Genomic DNA, 23,028 nt, shown 5'->3' with positions numbered 1-23,028 from the left:
CTCGGCATCAGTGTGCAAGGAAACGGTCCTGGTGTTTGGGATTGGGGTGTCAGACACATGCAGAGCAGGAGGGAGCTGTAGGCCAGGCAACGCTCCCACACCATGCTGGTCCTCCGGCCCCAAAAGCAACAAGCTGCTAATCCCGCCTGACCTGACTCCCTGTGCTGGGACATGCACAGGAGGGCCTGGGCTGAGGGCTCTCCCCAGACAGGGTATTAGAGCACTACTGGCTTCCTCACCTGCTCCAGAAGTGCACTGAATTTGCAGCTGTCTGTGGCACTATTGGGATGGAGGGGCTGAGCAGACTGTCCAGGGTGACAGGTTGTGCTGGCTGAGCCAGCAAGGTCTGCCTCTGCTGTAACACTGTGACAGCTTCATTGCAGGGCCACATTTGTAGGTTTTACTATGGCACAACTGAGTCTCAGCCCAGGTGGTCCTTGTGCCTCATGAGCCACCCTTAAATACCTGAGTTCTTTATTATGAAACACCTGCCAAGGAGGGAAGCAGCTCCATGGTGAGGGGCATTGCCTGTGTACTCCAGACCTGCCAGCACACATGGCTGGGAGCTGCAGCTCCTCCACCAGCATCCATAGGGACCCTGAGGGCAGCTCACAGCCCTGAGCTGCTGCCACTTGAACACCACGGCAGGTGACAAGGGTGAAGAAGCCTGAGCCACTGCACTGGCCAGGCCCTGGGCTCCTTCCCTGGGACTTCAGACTACAGGAGCAGCAGGTGAGAAGCCAGCACAGCCCTACTGTGCTGAACTGGGATCATGTTGAGCGTGCAGGGTCTGCAGCCTGTGAGACCCAAAAGCTGTTGAGATTTTCCCAAATTCCCTGCTGAGCTGATGCTGCCAGGCTCCATTGAAGGGAAGTGCAGCTTGCCAGAGCCTGAAGCGGTTCCCAAGTGCTGCAGACGTTGGGTACCATTGACTGGGGCAGCCTCTCCTGGCTACACCTTATTTGTTCTGGTTTCTATGAACCGTGGCACTATTGTGAGAGTTGGGATCTCTGGTGTCACGTCCTGCTGTCTGTGTTTGAGCAGAGACCCCAGAGGCCAGTTCAGCTGGTCCAGCCCCGACCTTCCAGGGTTTCACATCATAAGGATACAAAATGGGAACACAAACACCCTTGTCTGGCTGTTGGCCAGCCCAGTGTGGCTGGTGTGGGGTTATCACCTGGGTAATTGCTGCTCCCACCCGGGGCTTTGCCACTCTGCACTTGAGGCACTGCTGCCTTTCTTTGCTTTTAGGTCTCTGGGATGTGCCCAGAAACAGCAGCACAGCCTTAGAATCTCATGTACAAACTGCTGGTGTGAAGATTGTCACTCCTGCTGACCTGTCCTGTGCTGGCCCACACATCACTTGCTTCCTGCATGGACAGCTGTGTTCTCACCTGCTCTGGATGCACAAATGGTTTGCTGAGTCATGGCTATTCCTGAATAACTTCAAACTCCTCCTGCACTCTCACCATTGCATTTCAGCCCCAGACTGGATGCAAATCAGAGCCAGCTGCCCTGGCCTGGGCTGGGTGGAGATCCCTGCCCAGCCAGACCCACCTGTGGGTGTCACTCACACCAATGGGTTTCCACTGTAGCTGCTTCCAAGCAACTACATTTGGTCTCCTGTTGGACAGGACAGTTCTGTTTAAAGCCCAAAACACTTCCCATTGAACATCTGGGGAAGGGTGCTGACTGCCAGGGAAGGGCAGAGGCAGGAGAGGGTGCCCTTTGAGCTGTCACAGGACAGTGGCTGTGGGCATGGGAACAGGTAAAAGCTGCGCATCTCAGCCCTCCAAGGAAACCCAGCACCTTTTGAGGTGACAGAGAGCTTCAGCTTGCCAGGAAGTCCTGGGACACTCACCCAGATGTGCTGGGTCAGGCAAACACACGTGTCTGTGCTCCCAAAAACCCCAGAGCTCTCACAGCACGGACTGGCATCAGCAGAAGGAATTTCAGGGCCCAGTTTGGGAGAGCACATGCACAGGTTCCTGTCAGTGCAAGGCTGAGGATCCAAAACTCACCCTCAGAAATGACTTCACTCAACAATTAACACACTGTCAGGACAGGAGTGCACTGTGATGCATTCTGCAAACATGTGATCCTGTTCTCACATGCTGGTGATCACACACCCAAGGGCATGGGTGAGGCCCTAGGGGCACGATGTTTTTTTACCAGGAGGTAAAACTGAAGGCACACATTGATCCTCAGCTTCCCTATCCCTGCACAGGTGAGTGCCTGGTTGGGCTGTAACACTGCAGCAGAGCTGGGGGCTTCGTGGCAGGGTCAGTGCAAGAGAGATTGAGGATTTTCCTAAAAATACAAGTACACAGGGAACTGCTCAATGAATGATACCCCCAGGGAAGGGAGACGGGGATGAGACAAGAGGGGAACAATTACTGCCCCTGGGAATCATCTGTAGCAGAAGACAAGATGCTCCTGCAAGTGGCAGGGCATAACTGCATTCAGGCACGATCCACGATCCTTCACCCTTGATAATCGGTGTTGGAGGAGGAGGTGGCTGATCCTTAGGCAGATTTCCTTACACAAACTGTTGGATTTAACTAAAGGCTGGCAGTTGGCACGTTGTAGAGAAACACACCACAATTAGTGGTGGAGAGGCAGGGAGCAGATAATTAAAGTTTAATTAAACAAATAGTGCTATAGACTCAACGGTGTCATTTTGCTGCTAAAACACGGGAGTTTGGCCACAAGCACAAATGTGATTTGCACTACTCCTGAACACCCACTGCTTCCAGCAAGTGATGGGCTGTGAAGGCAGGTTCCCACTGTGCTGGGACTGCACTTTCAGCAAAAAGCCACACAAACGCCACTGGATGCAAGAGGAAAAACAATACAAGATGTGAGATCCCCTCCTCATGTCTCTGCTTCTTGCCAAATGCAGGGTGAATGGAGATGTCCCACTGCTGCTCACAGCCTTCCATACAGCAAACTGGGAAGTGTTCAGGAGCTGCTGCCTGAGACATGAGTTCACCCCCATGGGAAGATGTACCTTGCTCAAGAAATACTCAATATCTGAGTATTTCAGGTGCATATTCTTAAAATATATCCTGTGAAATGCAAATATTCCTGCCTGCACCTCAATTTCACGGTGGAGGAGGATGTATTCATTACAGCTTTTAGCTGTGGGGTAAGAATGAATTTCTAGATGGAATTTGAAACTGCACCTCATTGCTCCCTGCTTGGACTGAGAACAGAACCAGACCAAGCTGCTGCAGGAAGGATCACCCCCCTCACACGCAGACACACTTCCTGCCCACTTGTCTGTGTTTTTCTGGAAGACGCTGGAGAATTCTGGCATCCAGATGGCACAACCCATTCGAAGGCCAAGGGATAACTGAATAGACTTTGAAGCAGACTAAGAATCAATCTTGTAGAAACCTAATGAAGGCTCCTTCTTGGAATTAGCCACTATGGAAGCCTTCTCTGTCACTGACAATACAGAGTGTGAAATATTCACCACCCAAACAAGGCATTTGAACCTTTGGAGCAATCCAGTGCTTCAAGAACAGGCTGAACACTGTGTGTCCCACCTGCTGGGGGAAGAGGAGGGGCTGGGCTGTGCCAACAGTTACCCAAATGCAGTGGCTGATGCATCAGAGAGGAATCAAGGAGAACAGCACCCATTTGGAGGTGAGAAACAAGAAGGGGCCTCAGGGAACAGTTTTTAACTTGTCAATATGCTGGAGTAGATGAGGCAGTGCCACACACCACCTCTGTCTTCGCTTCAGCTCTGTGACAAACCTACAGTTTTAATCACTGCAGATAATGAGGTCAGTAGAAACTGTCCATCACAGAATCATGGAAAGGTTTGGGTTGGAAGGGACCTTAAAGCCCATCCAGTCCTGTGGACACAAAAATGCTGGTAGCAAGAATTTTTCTTGCTATTTTCTAAATCCGTGAGAGACTTTTCTCTCTCACAGAAGACAGTAGCAGAGTTCTATAAACTATGAACACCTGAGACCTTGCAGAGCTTTGTTTATGGTACAGTAGAAAAATATTTTGCCAATGGATGTTTTAGGATTTTAGCCAATAGCCCCAGGGGGTGGCTGATCCTTTGTCCAATTAGACTATGAAGAAAAATGTCTACAAAAGAGTTTGTAAAATAATTAAATAAATCAATCTTGCTGCACAATTCCTGCCTGTTGGATTTCTCTCCTCCTCCCTATGGCTGTGGGATACAGTAATATTTACTGCACTAATACAGTCCCACCCCCTGCCATGGGCAGGGACACCTTCCACTACTCCAGGTTGCTCCAAGCCCCATCCACCTGGCCTTGGGCACTTCCAGGGATCCAGGGGCAGCCACAGCTTCTCTGGGTGAGTTCAGACCAGCTGTGCTTAGAGGCAGGGTCAGTGATCCTGCAGAGCACAGGACACAGTGATGGATGCAGACCAAGATCACCCACAGATGCCAGGCTCGGCACTCACATCTGGGATCAGCAACCCCAGCAAAACCAGGGAAACAGGGATTCTAAAGGGACAGCAACAGAGCATGAAGCCACTGAACTGCGAGCCCACCCAGGAGTCTCCAGCAATTTTTCAGGGATTTCAGTCACAAAGAATTGTGACTAACACCTTGGCAGATTTCACCATCCATTAATTAAAAGGCCTCAGTAAGATAAAATCTTTAATCTGCATTATTAAGGGTTTGCAGTTCAGAACAAAAGTGGGAGTGTATTAATTGAAGATTACTCAGTTCAGGGAGTCCTCCGGCTACCTGGACCTTCTGGAAATCTCCCATCTGTGCATGCAAGGGACACCTGTGGATCACACACCAAAGAGGACATTCCTGCAGCTGCTGTTGGGAACATGGCCCGGCACACCTGCACCAATGGTATCCCAAGGGACTCTGGGAAGCAGCAGCACTGTGGGATGGGAATGATGTGGCTGTGCTGGTGGAGCCAGTGAGACCCCATGGGGGTTTTAGGGAGGACTCTGAGGAACAAGATGAGCTCCTGGGAAAGGGCAGCAGGTTCCTGGCCATACAGCTGCACATCAGCATCTGGACAACAGGCTGCAGCAAACCCTCAGGGAAAAACCCGGGGGCAGATTGACTGAGGCAGCTGGGCAGTTTGAGCACTGTTAATCCCATGCACAGTGATGGAAGCTAAACCAGATTATACGGTGTGAGATGATGACTGTCAGGGTTAGAAGGAATTCCTGCTGCATTCCACATGCCTGACACATCTGTGCAGGAAACTTGCCTCAGCACAGAGCAGTTCATCCACTCCCCTCTGGAACACCAAGCACAACCCATGCCAGGGCCAAGCAAAGCAGCTCCCTGAAGCCACAGCTCGGTTTGGCACAGCAGATCTGACCCTGCTGCAGCCGGGACAGGGCACTGGGAACAGCCAGCTTTGGGAAGAGACGCTGTGCTCACCTTCCAAAGGGTGATGGTCATTCTTTGGTAACTTGGGGGAGAGAGGAGCACTGTATGGAGGGGAATCTTGGGAATAGCGCTTTGTACCCCGGCCTGGTCCCTGCAGAGAGCCGTCTAACGAACTGCTTCTGTCTAGGAAAAGAGAACAAGCCCTCTTTAGGAGTGGAGACGTCCTGGGAAATGCAGTCTTGACAGAGTCCCCTGAGCCCGGTGTGCATCGCCAGCCTGGGTACCCACCACCTGTTCAAGCTGCAATCCAGCACATCTGCCAGGGCTCAACAGAGCAGAATTTGCAGGTTTTATCACAGAAAAAGCGTGGTGAGAAAACTAACAAAGAATCTTTGCTGTGTTTTGCCATATTTCACCCAAATATCACCTCTAATTGACTTAATTCCGTTTCTCCTCCTTCTACGCCTTGGCTCAATCCACACAATTCCTGCTCACCCCACTTATCACCTTTCAGACACACATAACCCTTGGATGACTGGCAAACAACCCTTGGATGATCTGCAAACCCTCTGTGCCATGCACAGTTCTGGATTAAACCCTACTCCAATTTTCAACTTCCCCCCTCTGTGAACCCCCCAGGCGCTGTCACTGCTGCTCCTCTCCAAACACAGCCCAAGGACGGGACTCTCCCTGTCCTACCCCGCAGACGGGACGCTGGGATGGGCTGGGACGTCTCTGCACACACGGCGTCGGTGGGTGGGTGAGCAAGGAATGGAAGCACTGACACTGATGGGAACAGCAGCCAGGTAAGTGACACAGGGGTGACAGACCCTGTCCCAGCTGAGGTGACCCTCCAGCTGCCCCCTGCCCACACAGACCACCAGCTCCCAGCTGGGCCCTTCCAGCCACCCTGAGCATGGGTGACATGTGAGAGCCCGCAGCATTCCTGGGTGCGGGCACAGAGGGGTCCAATGCTCGTACACAAATGCCAGGAGCCACCACCAGCCCGGAGCAGCCCCAACAGCTGGCACAGGGCAGGAACATGTGCAGGAGGGGCAGCAGGTATGGCGGGGACCGACGGGACCGACACCAAGGGAGATGCAAAATGCCCAACAAACGGAGGTACAGGTGGGGGGAAGCACCAGACGGGCACAGCTGAGTTGATCAAGGGGAAACACAAAGGTAGAGAAGGTACCTGTTCAATTAACATCCTTCAGGGAAATGAAAGAGCTGCTTGCACTGAGGCCCTGGGACTCCATAGGAGTATGACCAAAAATCACTGTGACATTGCCAGAAAAACAAATTCCATCCTCAGGATGAGTCCCTGTAAGAAACACTCACGGCCCAGAGAGGGGAACACATGCTCTTGGTAATGTCTCTGGATAGCCCCGTGTCAAACTGCACGACCTTCTTCACCCAAGAGCCACAGAACCACAACAGAAGGTGATGCTTTACAAAGGTTTCATCAGGGTTTGGTTTGGGTTATATTTTTTTAAGTGGTTGACATTAAAAGTAAAGCAAACACAGCAGGTCAGGTTATAGATGTTAATCCTGGGAATCAGAAGTGAGGTTGGTGTAAATTAATGGGAGGATAAACCACAAATAGAATTCTGGTTTTAAAGGACAAGTTTTAAGAAAATAAAGAAATGGAGTAACAGACAGAACTGCATTCAGGTCATCAGGAATACAAAGAAAATGCCTTGAGTTCAAAGATTCCAGAAACCTCATGAAAGTGTATCATCAAAGAGGAAATAATCTGAGAGGGAAGGACCCCAAACCTCAGTGGATAGATGCTCACATTGAGAAGGATGCTGACAACAAGGAGATCATTTACTTGGATAAAAAGGCCCTGCTCAGCATGGAGCCATGCACCTCAGAGGATGGGGAGTGCAGGGATGAAGGGAGGTTTTTAACTCATTCTGTGTTTTGAGACAACGCAAAGGCAAAGACAGGCCCGGGTTTCAGCTACAGAAGAAACAAGCACAGGGGAACAGAGCGAGGGGATGCTGTGCAGAAAAGTAAGGATTGAGAAAAAAGGAAAAAGGGTTGTCCTTGCCTCCAAATGACAGGACAGTTGGAAGGGATTTCTCACCTCCCCTGCCTTGGGAGGCTGGTGGGAGGAAGAGCAGCTCACCTGCCTTGCCTGGATGGTGCTGTGGGCCGTCCCAAGGCCATGGGGATGGATGCCTTTACGAGCAGTGACAATCACTCACCTCATCTTGTCAGGCCACTCAGGGCTTCTACTTTAGGACAATGTACCTTGCACTGACACCTCCTCCCTGGCTGCAGAGCACACCTACACACCTGGCTCAGGTGCTGATGCATCTGTGACATCCCCCTGCACTCAGTGCACTTGTAAGGTGAAAGATGGTAGATTTACACTGGATATATGGAAAACAATCTTCCCTCTGAGGGTGGTGAGACCCTGGCACAGGGTGCCCAGAGAAGATGTGGCTGCCCCTGGATCCCTGGAAGTGTCCAAGGCCAGGTTGGACAGGGCTTGGAGCAGCCTGGGACAGTGGAAGGTGTCCCTGCCCATAGCAGGGGGTGGAATGAGATGAGTTTTAAGGGTCTCTTCCAACCCAAACCATTCTGGGATTCACTTCCAGCTGCAGCCATGCTGAGCACTGGGGGCAAGGCTCTAAGGATAAAAAAAAGGAATGGAATGAAAAAATCCACCATTGACTAAGTCAAACAATTGAATGTCCTCAAAATGGAGACTTGAGGGTGCAGAGGAAGCCAAGAATGACAGTGCACCTGAAACTCTGGGTCTGCCGCAGTCAATTCTAACAGAGCTCATCACCAAATTACTGAGAGCGACTCGAAATGTGGTGCCAACATTGGAAAAAGAAGGTGGAAAAAAGCATTTTTACAATAAAATGCCTATGTCCGACCTCAGCAGCACCACAAGGCTCTGAAGGAAAGGGCAGGAAATCCACATGGCACATTCTATGGCAGGTGTTCATCAGAGGAAACCGACCCAACGGCCTCCCTGCGATGGGGAAATGCTGATCTATCACATGAGGGAAGAGAAATCAACCTCATATACCTGGAATTCAGCAAGATGTTAGGTACAGAGAGCCACCAGCTGAGACAGAACATGAATTACCAGGAGCCTTGTTCTATGCACAGAAATCTGACTGGAGAGGGAAAGCTGTCAGCAGCACACTGACAGGGAACATGAGACTGGGGAGCAAACAGTGAATCTGCTTGAGGATCATCCTTGAGCCCAGTGTCATTTAATAACTGTATTAGCAGCTGTGGCAGAAATTTTAGAGATTCACTGATGAAATCTGCTGATGTTTTCCCATGTCGGGCCTGACAAAGCAGCATTTAAAATCAGGCAGGAGGGATATCTATAGAACCAAGAACCACCAAGGAGGAAAATCCAGCAGCTAAATCCAGATGTGCACTTGATGCACTGTCCCATGAGTTGGGGACCTGCAGGTGACAACAGTGGATGAGAAGAACGGGGTATGTGACCAGGACAGGCTGATCATCACCTGTTACAAGGACACAGTGACTAAAAGTGACTGCAGAGACATTTCTGTGACCACGCTGGTGCCAGTGCTGTGGCACCAGGTCCCCGTGAGCTCCTCCCCAGAGTGCTGGGTGGCACTCTGGCCACCCCATGAAGTTTAAGTCAAACCAACACTGGCTGAGGAGAGCGAAGTACAGCCAAAAGATGAACTTCTCTGAGGGCTACAACTGCTCTGCAACTACTTCCAGAAGAAAGAGAACCAAGCTAAGCTTAAAGACAATATTAAGACCAGGAGACATAGATACCAAGTTGCCCAAGAATAAATTACGACTGGAAATTACAACATAGTTTCTAAAATCTCAGCAAAAAACCTTGGAGCAGTCTCCAGTGGAAAAGCAAAATTGGCAACTCCAGATTTAATCCAAGAAACACTGTGTGCTGTGGTGCTGTAACAGCAGGAGCCAGGGCTCAGTGGTCCAGAAGGTCTCTCCAGTCCTGTGTTTTCAGATGGCTCCAGGTTACATCCTGTTTGTGTTGCTGTGAACAGCAATCAGCTGCCCAGTTCCCTGCAAACAGCTGTTCCTGATGTACAACTTGGTCTGTTTCCCCTTATTTCCATCTACTCAGTAAGGCAGAATGGCAGGACACTGCTGACCTAAGGGCTGCTGCAGACCTTCCCTCTGCCCCAAGCACACACACCAGTTCTCCATGGCACCCACAGGGGTGCTCCTGCAAAGCCAGCTTGCTCTGGGAACTCAGACCAGCTCCCAGTCCTAACCAGTGGCCATTTACAGGAAGAACCAGCCCCATACAATACATTCCTGTACTGGAGAGGAAACAAGGCAGGACATGTAGAGCTGAAGGTGAGACCACAGCAGCCTTAACATCTGCTGTGATTTAAGGATGTACAACTGCACCCTCATTCCTCCATGACCAGCCCATACCACCCAGAATCACTGGCACTCTTTCCCTGCCCTCACCAGAAGCCACTGTAATGTGTAGATAACAATGTTTACCACCTTCTTTCAGGTGCCTGAGAAAGGTGTTGCCCAACAAGCTCTGAGACATCAGGATGAAGTGCAGGACTAGGTGCTGTCACTTCTTTGGACTGTGGTTAATTTTTCTCTAAGTGCTGCAAACACTCTGAACCAGAGTTCAGGATGGGCAGGTCTCAGAATCGTGTCAGATCCGGTGCTCTGCCTGAGTTTCCCTGAATTCTGATTTATACTTTTCCATCTTGCCCAGCAGTCCAGCTCTTGGCACAGTCATCACTGACCTCTCATGGAGGCTGGAAACTCCGTGTGTGAGCTACAGGGCCCTCTCATCCATGCCCAGACCTGGGTGCTTTCCCTCCCACTCTGTATTTGCTTTATCTCATGATGACAGGGTACCTCCACACTGAAACAAGGGGATTCCTTCTGTTTGAGGGTTCCTCAGGGGACAGCCTCCAGTGCCAGTAACTAGTCATGCTGCTCCTGTCCTTGCATTTCCTACAGCTCCTCTTCTCACAGCACAGCACAGCACGGCTTTTGCTCCTGGCCCTGCTGGCTCCAGCAAGGCTCTGCTCAGCCCTGGAGGAAGCAGAGGATGGGAAGATCCTCTCGCTCTCTAGACTCTGCCTAAGGTGCTTTGTGAGGTGCAATGAATGGAAGCACTGCGGCATTTGCTTGTTGTCCCCACACCTCCTGCTTAACAACTTCTCCTTATACAGTTCTTCCTAAGTTCCCATCCTTTTACATTCATACAGCTTTCACTTTTCTTGCCAGAGCCATAATTATGGAAAGGATTAACTTTGGAAAGACCTCAAACACCACCACAGCTATTTGCTGACTAGAGGGAGAAGAAAGCAAGACAGGAAAGGAGATCAGCACTTGTCAACCACCTAAGAGGGTGCAGACAGCTTTGATCCTCTCCACAATTTGACATTCCTGAAGCAGGAGCTCCCCCAGAGCCCCCAGACAGCCTGTGGGGCAGCCATCACCCCAGGCTTGCTGCCACTGCCCCGCGCTGCAGGGCAACTGCCAGGCTTGCTTTCCACTGCTTCTCCTTCAGAGCAGTTCTGCAGCCTGACAATCTGCACTGTGGCATGAACTGTCTTGCTGGGGTGAGCTGCTTCAATGCCATGCCAAGGAAAACAAAACCACCTCTGCCTCGGATTGCTGCATGAGCATCACCCCTGAACAGGCCATGTTGTCACCGAGGGCTGAATGCACTGGCTGCTGGCAGCAGATCCACGGCCAGCGTGGAAACCCCTCTGCTTTAATTAATTTCTAATTCCAGTTTATCTGCTGCACGTTATCACTCTCCCTTCTCATGCAGCCTTTCACCTGAATTCCTAGCTCTGTGAAGTCACCATAATCAGATTACAGGAAGCGGGAAGGACTGCAGGATGAGGAGAGGAGGGAAGACAAGGAGACAGCACGGATGAGCGGTAACCTACAGCGGAGATGGAAACCAAACCGACAGGCAGGAAATGCAACTGGAATCCTGCACAACAAGAGCCCTGTGGGCATGGGCACAACACTGGGTGTGATGTAATGAACCCTGTGAGAGGGCTCTGGAACACAGGCCTGCCTCCTCCGGAGATAGAGATAAAATCTGGGTTAAGACACGGAGCACCTGGGTCCCTACAGTGCCGCCCCCGCCCCAGCTCCTACCTGGTAGATACCTGTCGTGGTCGTACTCGTGTGAGCGCTGCATGTGGCTGTTCTGAGTGAAAGGCTGGTTCCCAAAGAGGTTGTCACTGCGCAGATTGTGGCAGAGCTTCTCCAGGAAGCGGAGGACGTAGGTGATACTGTTTACTGCTGGCAGGTTCAGAGTGTGCTGTTCCCGATCAAACACAGCTGGAGACAGAAACAAACAGAGCCCAACACGTGAACCCCCCGCGAAGGCGGGAGGCTACGCCCAGGGCCGCACAGCCAGCTCCTGGATCTCGGCATCGCTGGGCTGTCTAGAGCCAACAAAGCCACTGCCTTCCGCTGCCGGGGCAGGCCAGGACCAGCCTGCTGCACCCAGCACGGGGCCGGGGCAGCAGCGCCAGGGGAGCCACGTCCGAGGGAACGGAAAGGATTCGAGGAGGGGCCTGCGCTCGCAGATCTGGCTACGCACGGGCTTAAAGGAAAATTAAAACCCGGGGTATTTCTTGTCTTTCCGTGAGGAGTTGAGGAATCCCCCCTGTTGTGGCTCCTCCCAGGGCTGGGGCAGCGTGGGGGGCTGGTCGGTGCGGCAGGATTGCTGCCCAGGCTGATGCCAGGACTGAGCACTGCCTGCTCCAGCAGCTGTGCCCGCAGGCCATGGGAACTGCTCCGCTCTGAGTCAGCCGCCAGCTGTTGCTTCACTGACACAGATGTGTGGCAAGAAAGAGAAGGCAGAACTCTTCTGTCTGCCCCTGGCCTGTGGCTGCAGCGAGCTTCAGGACAGACATCTTCCAAAGAGAGGATTCTTGCAACAACCTCTCTGGAGGCAAAGTGCTGCGGGCCCGTTCTCACCTGAGATGACCTCTCCCCCGTGGCCTTGTTTTAAGAAGGAGAAGACTGTTTTCTGATGATAAGCGCAATCAATGCAGGCCTGTACTGCTTGCTGCAGGACAACAGAAGCTCGAGCTGGTCCAAAATGGTCTGGCAGCTGCTGAACTTTCTTCTTGTCTAGGTGGGGCCCAGTGCTGCCGTTCTTGTTCAAGTAAATGCAAACTGCCAAGATGAGAAATGTGTTTGCCATTAACCCACTCAAGAAAGCGAGAAACAGATGCCTAAAATCCAACCTGAGAGATGCTGAGATTTTAAGACTGTCCAACTGCTCACAAAGTGAATCCACCACGACTGCCTGACTTGCATCCTCACAGTGGAGCCGCTTCTAGAGGGGAATCACCTCCAAAATCTTCCTGTCTCATGCTCACCTTCCAAACTGCTGCTGTTTCTCCCATGCTCTCCCCTGCAGTCAGACCATAAAGTGGTTTCCATGCCAGCCAGGGAAGGTGGCTGTGATGTTCAGAGGGGACGAAGGAATGCAGCCCCCACTTTCGAGGGGTTCCCACAGCCTTTCCTTTTTAGGGAAACTGGCTTCTTTATGTTCCTCTGAAAACTGGCAAATTACATTGTGGGGAAACAGAGGGTTCAGCCCATATCCAGTGCTTGACTCAACATGTCAAAAGCAGCTTTGCATTTGACTTTCCTGGCCAGATTCATCCTCAGCTGTAGCAGTGCATACACTCTTCACTGCTGCTCCTCCTCCTCCCCTATTCCCTCCTGTATCTCTGTGCCTTGATATCCTGGCTGGAGCTGGGCAGATCACAGCCCTTCAGCACCTCGTCTGCCCCCTGCACAGTTCCAGCAGCTGTGCCTGGCACAGTGTGGGAGAGCTCATGCTCGAGGCTCACAAGGGGTGCTGTACACCCGACTGCCCCTGGGCACAAAGGGCCACAAGTGTCCCTGGAGAGCTGTGGAGTCACCAGCATGCAGGGGAAAGGGGTCCTTGCACTCAACAGGTGGGCCTGCAATCTTCCTACTTCATTATTTCCACACAGACAGAGAGAGAAATGAGCAGCTGATCTGGACTCATGTGCCTGTCTCAGGCCAGCCTTTCTTGAGTGGTAAGGATTGCTGGTTTACCAGCTTAGGAAGAAACGGGATTCTCTTGGGGTGTTGCTGTCTGCCTGCTGCAGTTCCTAGCTGTGCAATCCTGTCAAGATTGTGGTCCAAGACCCTCCTTACCTGTGGGAGCCTGCATGGCAGAGCTGGGGATTGTAGCAGCGTCCTGGGGCACAGTGCTTGTGTCTGGCTCTGGGGTACTGGTTGTTGGAGAGGTGGGTGCTGGGTTCAGCAATGTCCTAGGTTTCCTCTGCAGAAAAAGAGGAGATATTTCTCCTTTTACCCCTGCTCTCCTTTACCACCCATGATCACTACACTCTCCTCTGCATCCAACAGACAAGGCACTGTGGAACATGACACATTTCTGATGGTGATGATGGGGTGTCTCAAGAACCTAGTAAGCAATAAGTGTGTATTTTACAAACCACAATCCTGAAAAATAACAAGCCTGGGATCTGCCACCTCTGTTAGACTCAGACTAGCCACACACAATGGACGGGAGAGCTTATTCTACCCTTTGGCCATCCTGTTGTGCTCCCAGCATCTGCCATGCTACTCCACAGCCAATGTGCTTCCAAAGACATGGGTTCTTGATGGAAATGATTTTTAGGACACAGACATTCTCTACAGCTCTGGGGCTGGACTCTGAGGATACTCCCAGCCCACATACCCCTCCGGTCTCCTACTTGCTGCAGTCACACAGCCAGAGGCTGAGACAAACGTGCACAAACACACGCATGCACCATCCCATGGCAGGACCTGCAGCACCTGCTGTTCACCCGCCTGCATCAGCATCAGCTTTTACCTTACTGCCAGGCTTGGGGCCTCTCTTTCTGGGGAATTTCAAAGGCTCCACTGACTTGGAGGGTGTAGGCATGGGGTGGTGGATTAGCGCTTTGGTCGTTCGACCACGCTTCTTCCCTGTTTTGCGACGCCTTTGCCCTTGTTGATGCCCCAAAACAGTCTTTGTGCTACTGTGCATGCTAGGTTTCTCCGAGTTTACTTCGGAGGCAGGTAAAGGGCTCTTTGGAATCACAACTGAAATAAAAAGAGAAAAAGCAAATGTAATTAAATCAGGCGAGAATCAAAACAAGAGCAGCCTCCATCTTTATACAGTGTCACATGGAAAAACCTGGAGTACTCCCAGCCCCTTGGGCGGGGGGACTGCTCTCCATGCCAGAGTAAAAACCCAACACATGGATCCCTGGCTCAGCACTCGAGCTGGGGGACACTGGGGCTTAACCTGGATGGGCTGAGCTCCAGAAGGATCATGCTTGCAGCCATACCTTCCTTCCTGAAAATAACTGGCACCTACAGATCTTCCTTGTGCGAGTGGTGACCTGCCAACAACCACGGAAAAGGCTCCAAGAGCATTCCTAGGGAGGGATCAGTCAAGACCTGTCTGACAGTCACAGAGCCAGTGCTGCAAACACTGGAAATCCCCTCTCTCAAGGCTGACGTCAAATTTGTTCCATCCCTAAATTTCCAGCAAACTGCAGTGGAAGGGACCAGCTCGAGCCTCGCTGCCTGCAAGGATTACTGCTCCTGGCCCTGAGCAACAGCCCATCTCAGCTGGACCAGCTGCCCTGCTCCTCCCTCATACTGCCAGAGGCAAGTCTGCTCCTTCTTATCTTCTCACTCTTTCCATGACAAAACCAGGTTTCTGGTATACTTGCCTACAAATCCCCTGAATTTGGTCAATCATCTTTCCCAAGCCTGCTAAAGGCTAGAGATGTGCTGGCTCAGCCTAGCAGGCCAGTATTTCCTTCAGTTTTAAATTTCTGCTCAAAAGAAACAAAATCCTGCTGCATTTTGAAAACTGCAGAGTGATCTTTAGGATGCCTTGTTTCTCATATCTGGAAACCTCAATGTGTATTCAACACAGGGGCAAGGAATTAGGAAAAAACCCAAGCAAACACTTTTGAAGTCAGGGGCTTTGTAGTTAAGGAAAAACGTCTTAGCCAGGGAAAGAGAGTGCAATAAAAGATTGATACCAGGATGGCACAACTGTGGGCATATACAGAGATTATTAAGATTTCTTTAATGAGGATTTTATGAGCAGTTACTGTGAGCAAGGACTCATTCCCCTGGCACAAGGAAGCTGTGGCTGCCCCATCCCTGGAAGTGTCCAAGGCCAAACCGGACGAGGCTTGGAGCAACCTGGTCTAGTGGAAGATGTCCCTGCCCACGGCAGAGGGTTGGAATGAGATGACTTTTAAGGTCCCTTCCAACCCAAATAACATGGTGCATCCAGGATCCATCCCCATTCTGCTTGTCATGTGGGCAGGGAAAGGTTTAGTTTTAATTTTATTTCCTTGTTTTTTTGCATTAGCATTCTGTATCAGAAGCTGGGAAGAAGCACGCAGCCATCAGGATCTATCTGACTTCTCAAATAAAGACTTTTTTTGTGTCAGGCAGACACAGGAAATGTGGGAGAAATAGGGTTTTACTACTCCTTGTCTGAGCTGTTAATATTAACAGCAAGATTATTTTGCTGGTAAGAAAATGAATATGATAGCTCAGGCACTTCTTACAAGTGATGGTACTCCAGGAGTGTCACCTGCTCCAGGTGACATCTGACACTGAGCTGCAGGGAGGCATGGCTCATGTAAGGCAGGTGCTGATCATGGAATCGTGGGGCCTCTGGCCTCAGGTGTGCAGTGACTGATCTCAGCAGAGAAATGTTTGTATTAAACCCGTTATTAGAATCCCATGAGTTGACAGAACAAGAATAAACACAGATAAAATGGAACAGGTTGCCCAGAGAAGATGTGGCTGCCCCTGGATCCCTGGAAGTGTCCGAGGCCAGGCTGGACAGGGCTTAGAGCAGCCTGGGACAGTGGAAGGTGTCCCTGTTCATGGCAGGGGGTGGAATGGGATGGGCTTTATGGCCCCTTCCAACCCAAACCATTCCAGATTCCATGATTCTAAAACTCTCCATACTTCAAAGAAACTGTTAAACATCCAAGGGATGTGGAAGCCAGGGCAGGGAAGCATTTCATCTGAGATCTGCTCAACGCTCAGTGTCTAAACCAAGCTGTGCCACAGTGAGGTTTCTCCAACCTGGAGGAGAAATTGAGAATTCTACAGACAAGCTGTGAAGCAAACCCATGCTGTCAGTTTTACTAGTAACAAACCCACAGAATGGTGCATTTGGGAAGTTGGCATGCAGTAGGCAGAGCAGCTGGACTGCACCCTTTGCTCCCAGGCTGGGACCACATCACTGGGAGCCCTGTGCCAGGAAAAAGGAGACTGCTGTCAGATGAAGTCCTGGGGTGCAAGCTTTCACTGTATAATTTTATGTTAAAAAATTATTTCATCTTTTGGTGAAATAAATGCAAGAAAAATCTGTTGCCTACTTCAGCTGTAAAGACAGTATAGGTAATAGTAATTTGACAGGCTTGAAGAATTGGTTTTGGGATTTGAGGAACAAAAGCCCATAACTGGGTGTATGCAGATCCCTTGATGGGACATCTTGTGTCATTCAGCCACCCCAAGGAGTTCCCACCCTGTGCCCCTGGCAGCACAGCTCCAGCTCTGCCACAGCTTCTGCAGGGATGGAGGAGCTGGCACAGCAAGGGACGCTGTTCACCAAACAGGCTAAATTACATCTAAATGTGCAGCCAGCTCAGGACAGAGAGACACAGACTGTGACCTGGATTGGTGCTGTGTGCCCAGCAGTACTGCTGAGCACAGCCCTGAGCACAGCCCTGAGCACAGCCCTGGACAGGCACTGATGTTTTCCCTGGGGCTGATTCCATCAGACTGATGCAATGCAATTTTTCTGACCCGGAGTGATTTAATGAAATGAGGTCTTATCCTCCCATGATCCAGCAGACTTGCCTGGCTTTTTGTTGGATTTGAACCAGAATCTGAGCAAACACCAGCCTGTGTTAATACATTTCTCTTGCCCTGCCAGATGCACTGAGCTGTGTGAGGAGGAGACACCAAGAGCTCCAGGGCAGAGTCCTCCCACCAGCTGCACCCGCACATCAATGGTGCAGCCCCCAAAACACAGCTGGCCACACTCTGCCTCAGCCCCTCGGCACCACTTCCAGTGACTGGATACTTCCTAAAGGAGCCTGAAGTTTCTTTTCAGGTGCCTGTTATTTTTCTGCAGCATTTCAGCCCCTGCTGTCATGCAGATGTGGTCCAGAAACATGGGGCTGCTGTGGAGGGATCATTGCCCAGCACTCAGCCCTGCCTGCATTCACCCCAGCACCCACAGAGCTCCTGAGGTGAAAACAGCTGTGCCCAGCAAGCAGTATTATCTCACAGCTCCAGCCACTGTCTGCACCCAAGTCTCCTTTACCTGCCAAAAGCTTCCATTTACTGCATCTTATTATTGCTATTATTATATCTTAATTATTAAGGATCTAAAGCTATCAAACAGTGCCCAAAGAAGGACCAAAAAGATGTTGGAAGGTCAGGAGGAGCCACAGGAGGAGCAGCTGAGGGCTCTTGGTGTGTCCAGCTGGAGCAGAGGACACTGAGGGCAGAGCTCAGCGGGGGCTGCGGCTCCTCCCGAGGGGCAGCTCCGATCTCTGCTCCTGGGCCAGGGACAGCAGCCAGGGAGCGGCTGGAGCTGGGCCAGGGCAGGCTCAGGCTGGAGAGCAGGGAAAGGTTCTTCCCCCAGAGGCTGCTGGGCACTGCCCAGGCTCCCCAGGGAATGGGCACGGCCCCGAGGCTGCCAGAGCTCCAGGAGCGTTTGGGCAGCGCTGCCAGGGATGCCCAGGGTGGGATTTGGGGTGTCTGTGCAGGGCCAGGGGCTGGACTGGATGATCCCTGTGGGTCCCATTCAGCTCACAATGTTCTGTGATTCAGCTGCTGACAGTGCCAGCCCAACAGAGCAGCTGCCAGAGACATTCTCACTTTCTTCTTCCTTGTACAAGCTACTGAGAGGAACCACATTTTCAGAAAATCAAGTGGGGCCTCTCTTACTTAAAAAATCAACAATTTGCTGTTGCTGAGTAAAGCAGCATCTCTCTGTGCCACAGCTTTGGTGCTCACCTGAGCTCTGAGCAATCTAACCAACTCCAGAGCTGGCCTTGCTTTGGAGGAGTTGAGCCATGCAATCCTGAGATCCCTTCTGACCTGAATTATTCAGGGATCTGAACTCATGGTTACTTCAGCTCATTAAGGGGACAGAAAACTAATCATTGGAAATTTTCTGCTGGCTGAACTGTCTTGTTTTGGATCACACAGGCATCCAGAACAATGGCAGACATAGAGGGGGAGGCTGGCTCCTTGCTGGGCTGGCTGGCATCGGATCCATTTGCCAAAGTGAGAAACATCACCCTGAAGAAGCAGGATCAAACACGGCTGAACTCAGAGCTGAAGAGAAGTTGAGCACCACTGATGATGTCATTCATCCCTGAAGGATTAGTTTAAACAATAGTTCTGAGCTTTCTGCAGAAACAGAGACTTGACAGAGGATTCCTGATTTCAGGCTCTACTTCCTAATGCCAAAATATCCCCTGTCAGCTGATACATGGCACCTGCAGCTGCCTGCCACACTGTGACTGAAACTGTTACTTATAGGAGACTCTGCCATCCACACTCCGAGGATTAGTCAATGCTAGGAAGCAGCATTTGTCACCCTTCAGCTTATCTCAGGCTTGTCACAGCTTGAAGAAGACAAAATTATGTCCTTGGGACAAGAATTACAAAGTCAAAGCATGTAGAAAAATATGGAACAAAGAAAAGTTGAAGTTGCAGAAGGGTTTTCTGCCTTTCTCTCTAATTTACCAGGTTCATTTACCAAGAGCTGCAGGAGCACAAATCCCAAATTCCCATTTTCTGTGCCAAGGGCTCTGTACTCTTGGATGCAGCCATAGATCATGTTCTTCTCCCTGGAGATCTCCGTAGTGGCCCCTGCAGCGTCCTGAAGTGCAGGGGGAGGTTTCTGAGCACACCACTCATGCCCCCTCCAAAGCCCCTCTGATGGATGTCCTGCAGGCCACCCCTCCAGTGGTCCTTTGGTGCTCACTGCCCCTTGTCCCATCTTCAGCACTTCATGGGCAGAAGCAGCACTCAAAGAGGTGGGTTAAAGAGACCCATTTAAGATAAGCAAATTTGTCAGAGACCAGAAACCTTGTTGACATCTGGCTGAATCCTTCCTTGCATGAGGCATTTCAGTCCTAGACATCCTGAAGGCTGGAGCTGGACAGGACCCAGAGCTCAGTGCCTGTCCCAGAGTAAAAGGTGAAAGCTTCAAATCCTTGTGATTCTTCTCAAAGCAGAGACGGTCATCACTGACCATCATGAGCACAACTGGGACAGAAATACAAGCCCTGGGAAGGCTCCAGACATGGACTGTCCTGAGCTCTGAGCAGATGTGGCAGACACAACACAGGAGAAAGGGCTGGAGCATGGGGGGGGAGACATGGGCTCCTTGCAAAGACAGGCATTAAGAACATGACTCCAAATCCTGGAATTTAAAGGTGAGAAGGCAATTATTCTGATAATTCAGTATTTCCTGCAGGGATTCATGCTCTCCAGTCTGAAATGCCTGCTTGAGCAGAGACTAGAGGAGATATCCCCACAGCGCAGGGATCCAGGTGCTGCAGGATTTGGCGTGTTCTACCTGTTCTCATGATCAGCTCTCTAAGATACACTTTCTTTTTACACAAGGTTTGTCTAGTTGCAGGTTTTGACTACTGAAATAAGGTTCTTTTATCCACTAATCCCCTGGCCAGTGGTTACACAGTAGCACACAAAGAAACCCAAACCCACAGTCCCCAAAACTCTCCATCCCGCTCATCCTGACCATGGGGGTGCATTATAATGTCTTTTTTGGGCAGAACATCCACATGCACATGAAGACCTGTTACTTCAAACTAAAGCAATGCCTTGCACATTTATTGAACCTGAGACAGGCTCTGAACATTCATCATCAGTGTCCCATTTCTAAAAGGCTTAGAAATCTGCATGGTCTGGAGCAGCACTTCTCCTAGTTGTTGGCAAGCACTTGGATGAGCTCTGTCACTGCAGATGCCACTGTACATCCCCCAGCACAAGCTGTGCCATTTTTTAGGGTTGTTTTATTTGTTTTTCCAGTTGTTTTATTTATCAAAATAAAACAACTGGGGGAAAAAATGTCTCAAGAGTCACAGTGATACCAGCGACTGCTGTTTGTTATTTGCACAAGTCACATTTTCAGTCTCACAGCAGCATTCCCGTGTGCCCTAAACCGTACTGGCAACTACACCCAGTGCTCCCTGAAGCAGCACAGCAGGGACCCTGCAAACCTTGGCAGGTGTTCCCAGCACCTTGCACCACGTCTCAGAGGTGTTGGGCAGCACATGACAACCCAAGCTTCAGTGACTTGCCTCAAGTGCCAGAGCAGTCACTGAACTGCAAAGCAGCCCAAATGTCCCAAATGTCCCACCTCTGATTGTAGCCACATATGGAGACGTAGAAGAGAGCTGGAGACTGCAGTTGGTGCTACTGGAGCTGAAGACAAAAAACCTATTCTGGACCTACAGGGTCTGCTTGCACAACTTAACACCAGAACTTGGGACCCTAGAGACCTCTCCATCTCCAAGGCTGCCCTTGGCGCATCTCGGTCTGCCCCATTCACCCAGACATTTGCTAAACCCAAGCAGATAATTCTACCCAAGCACAAGGTACATCTGCTAAAACATTTTCCAAAACAAAACAGAGGCTTTAACTCAATAACACAGCCCCCAAGAGGAATCTGAGCCACTTGGGCAGCATCAGTTCAGCTACTGCAACAGAAACCTGGAGGGGTCTGGACTGGCCAGAGACCACATGGAAGGATGTGACACAGCCCATCTACCTCCAAGATCCTCACCAAAGGCTTTGACAACACCTCCAGAGCCATGGGATAAGAAGAAAGGTTTCTAAAGGCATAAATCAAGGATTACAAGAGGTAGGGGCAAAGACTCATTCTTGAAGAGGAGAGATATCTATGTGGGGAATACAGGGAGGTGCACCGGGATCCACACTGCTCATCCATGAGCGACCTGATCAGGGGATGAGAGCTCAGAAAGTCTAAGGATTCACCCTTCCAGGGCAGGCAGGACTGTGGCAGTCCATGAGCAGAGACTGAGTTTCAGGGAGAGAACACAGCAGGTGATAAACAGAAAGCAGTGAGTGTGGAGAAATCCACTGCTGCCTTCAGCTGCACAACCCTGGGCTCTGAGCTGCCTCGTGCTCCTTCAGGACAGAGAACTTGGGCTGCAATGCTCACTGAACAAGAACAGCAGAGCAGCGGCTGGAAAGAGCCAGAGACAAAGCTTCCACTTTGGAAAAATGAGAGACCAGAACCCTGGATGTCACCAACTGAATAGAACTCCTCGTTTTACTGATTCAAATCAAGCAAAAAGTCTCCAAACATGCAGCTGATGCCTGGATCCTCATTTCCACGGAGTTCCAGACTTTCTGGGGATATTTCATCCAGGGCTCAGCTCTGCCTTGCCTGCTGCACACAAGGACCCCCCAGACTGCCCTTCACTGGTCCTATCAAAACTCATTGGTCACACTGAGCATTTTGAGAGTTCCTTCACACTGCTTTGGCTCTTCTGCACACAACATCCAACATCTTGTAATGGTTTTAATCAGTTTCCAGCATCCTTTCAGAGGCAGTAACTCTTATTGTTACTTAGCAGTTATTGATGCATTTTAGGGTATAAACATCCATGTGCAGATATTCCTCAGTGAGGGGAAGTGCTCTGAGACACAGCACAGCAAGTGTCAGGGTGTGCCACACAACAGACGTATCCCCCAAACTGCCCCGGGGTCAGCACCATCCCTGCTCTGCTGAGGGCAAAATAAACATAGAGAAGTGGCTGGCTCGTGATCAGAGACACACAGTGACAGCCTGTGCAGAGCAAGGATACCCAAACTGTTGTCCTCAGCAAAAGTCGTGTTCAGTTTTGTGCTGAGCACACAGATTCCCTTAGTCCCAAACCCAAGTCTTCATTTCTCCCCCACACAGGAAAGAACTTAACTGCACTGTACCCACTGGCTAGCATTAGGAAATGAATGGGGAAACTGAGTGCCACCCACATCTTTCCTATAAACCCCTGCAAAGTCTGGCACTTGGACAGGGAGAATGGCCTCCTGTCCCACCACTGGAGCTGCCAAGCAAGTTCTCCCTCACCAGCAGCTCAAAGCACCTCATGCCTCAGCACATTTGCTGTGGAACATCTGCACAACCAGCCACAGACCTCTCAGGCTGCCAATTACACATCTGGGGCCTGGAGGAGCAGCAGCACATTCCTGCTTCTTCAGCCCTTCTTTTCCCTGCCAGCCTCCATTCCAGCTCCCCGAAGGCAAAGCAAAGGAGCAGAAGGATCCTGCTGGGAACAGACCTGGCACAGGCATTTACACCCTGGAGAAAATTGGCAGTTCTGGACAGCAGGGATGGCTTGAGGGACTCAGTGTGCACATGTGGATTGCACAGGCAGCCCTCAGCAGAATTACAGCCCAGACTGCAGCACAGCTGTCATTTATTCTCTGCACAGTGTCCTCATCACCCTCAGAGAAACATTCACCTGTAGGAGCCAGTGTGCAGCAACCACTGCAGCCCAGTTATACAAAGCTGGTGGCCTTAGCTTGCACACTTTTGTGCACTGGTTTTTACC

At 50.9% G+C, this 23,028-nt stretch overlaps 1 protein-coding gene across 9 annotated transcripts in view; it reads right to left on the bottom strand.

Annotated features, from left to right (window-relative positions):
• SCMH1 (Scm polycomb group protein homolog 1) overlaps nt 1-23,028 on the bottom strand; it is a 71,302-nt gene that overhangs the window by 5,662 nt on the left and 42,612 nt on the right. For 5 of the 9 annotated variants that reach the window (XM_069035777.1, XM_069035779.1, XM_069035780.1 and 2 more), the window contains 5 exons: nt 14,223-14,455; nt 13,541-13,667; nt 12,320-12,520; nt 11,489-11,674; nt 5,402-5,533 (listed from right to left, as the gene is read on the bottom strand). In XM_069035777.1, coding sequence (XP_068891878.1) covers nt 5,402-5,533; nt 11,489-11,674; nt 12,320-12,520; nt 13,541-13,667; nt 14,223-14,455 — 879 coding nt within the window. The remainder of the gene's footprint in view (nt 1-5,401; nt 5,534-11,488; nt 11,675-12,319; nt 12,521-13,540; nt 13,668-14,222; nt 14,456-23,028) is intronic. The other 4 variants (XM_069035781.1, XM_069035783.1, XM_069035782.1 and 1 more) reach the window with 3 other exon arrangements.

The sequence above is a fragment of the Aphelocoma coerulescens genome, chromosome 23 (genome assembly GCF_041296385.1).
Source record: "Aphelocoma coerulescens isolate FSJ_1873_10779 chromosome 23, UR_Acoe_1.0, whole genome shotgun sequence".
In the NCBI taxonomy this organism is placed as follows: Eukaryota; Metazoa; Chordata; class Aves; order Passeriformes; family Corvidae; genus Aphelocoma; species Aphelocoma coerulescens.
The sequence above is the reverse complement of the archived record's forward strand: the minus strand, read 5'-3'. Positions and strand labels throughout refer to the sequence as shown.